The 1,412-nt window shown below is 39.0% G+C and overlaps 1 protein-coding gene across 1 annotated transcript; it reads left to right on the top strand.

Moving 5' to 3' along the window:
* Positions 1-203: 203 nt before the first annotated feature.
* On the top strand, positions 204-1,163 carry LOC101663490 (olfactory receptor 51F1-like). Its single transcript, XM_004717524.1, has one exon. The coding sequence runs from the start codon at positions 204-206 to the stop codon at positions 1,161-1,163; it is 960 nt and encodes a 319-aa protein (XP_004717581.1).
* The last annotated feature ends 249 nt before the right edge of the window (positions 1,164-1,412 follow it).

The following is a 1,412-nucleotide window of genomic DNA, read 5'->3' as shown; positions in this document are numbered from 1 at the left end:
TTATGAAATGTAAAGAAACATGTTTTCATTTCTACATAGCCGTGATGTAAAATTTAAATAAATATTGGACTTTGATTTCAAGTGTCCTCAATTACAGAGTTAATCTATAACCGCTTTACCAAAAGAAATGTTTCTAAGATATAATTTAATAATAAGTTTATTTAATTCTCACATTCTTTAGGATTTCAGCATTTGGAGTGAAAATGCTACAGCTGCAGGACAACAGGGTGATCCTAAACAACTTGACATCTCCATTTCCAACCTTCTTGCTGACTGGTATTCCTGGCCTTGAGTCTGTCCAAGCCTGGTTCTCCATCCCATTCTGTTGTCTCTACGCCATTGCCCTCTCGGGGAACAGCATGATCCTGTATGTCATCATCACCCAGAAGAGTCTCCACGAGCCCATGTGCTGTTTCCTCTCCATGCTGTCGACTACTGACGTGGGCTTGACAGTTTCTACGATGTCGACAACATTATCAATTCTGTGGTTTGAGGCAAATCAAATTAGTTTGGATAATTGCATCATCCAGATGTTTTTCCTTCATGGATTTACCCTCATAGAATCTGGTGTGCTTGTGGCTATGGCCTTTGACCGTTATGTGGCAATTTGTAACCCTCTGAGGTATACCACCATCCTCACTAATCTCAGAATCATTCAGATGGGTCTCTTTATAACAACACGAACTGTAGTGATAATAGTACCACTACTCTTGCTACTTAAACACCTCTCCTTCTGTAGAGCTAATGCCCTGTCCCATTCCTATTGTTACCATCCAGATGTGATTAAACTAGCATGTTCAGATACTCAAGCCAATAGTATCTGTGGATTAATTGGTCTTGTCCTGACCACAGGAATAGATACACCATGTATTGCCCTGTCTTACTTCATGATTATTTGCTCTGTTTTGGGCATTGCTTCTTCTGAAGGACGACACAAGGCTTTTAGCACCTGTGTTTCCCATATAGGAGCTGTTGCCATTTTCTACATCCCCATGGTGAGCCTATCCTTGGTGCACCGTTATGGTAGGTCAGTTCCCAGGGTGGCCCATTCGATGATGGCTAATATATATCTTATTCTGCCCCCTGTGCTCAACCCCATCATCTATAGTGTTAAAACCAAACAAATACGCAAGGTTATACTCCATCTTCTGCAGACAATATAGAGCTTACCTATTCATTATTATCATGAGTGTCATGTAGATTTCAGTGAAAACGTGGGCATAGTCATTCCATCGCTAGATACGTCCTGAAATGTTATGTCCTCAGAAAGACCTTTTATGGAATCTTCATAGCAGACTTATTGTTTATAATAGCTAAAATTGAGAACCATTATAAAGATACAGCAATAAACAATAGATAAATATAAATTTACTCTTAAAACATGCAACATAAATGAATTTCAAAAATAGAAT

The sequence above is a fragment of the Echinops telfairi genome, unplaced genomic scaffold (assembly GCF_000313985.2).
Source record: "Echinops telfairi isolate 266 unplaced genomic scaffold, ASM31398v2 ScPeMD7_41;HRSCAF=154, whole genome shotgun sequence".
Lineage (NCBI taxonomy): Eukaryota > Metazoa > Chordata > Mammalia > Afrosoricida > Tenrecidae > Echinops > Echinops telfairi.
Note: the sequence above shows the minus strand (reverse complement) of the source record. Positions and strands in the feature narration are given on the sequence as shown.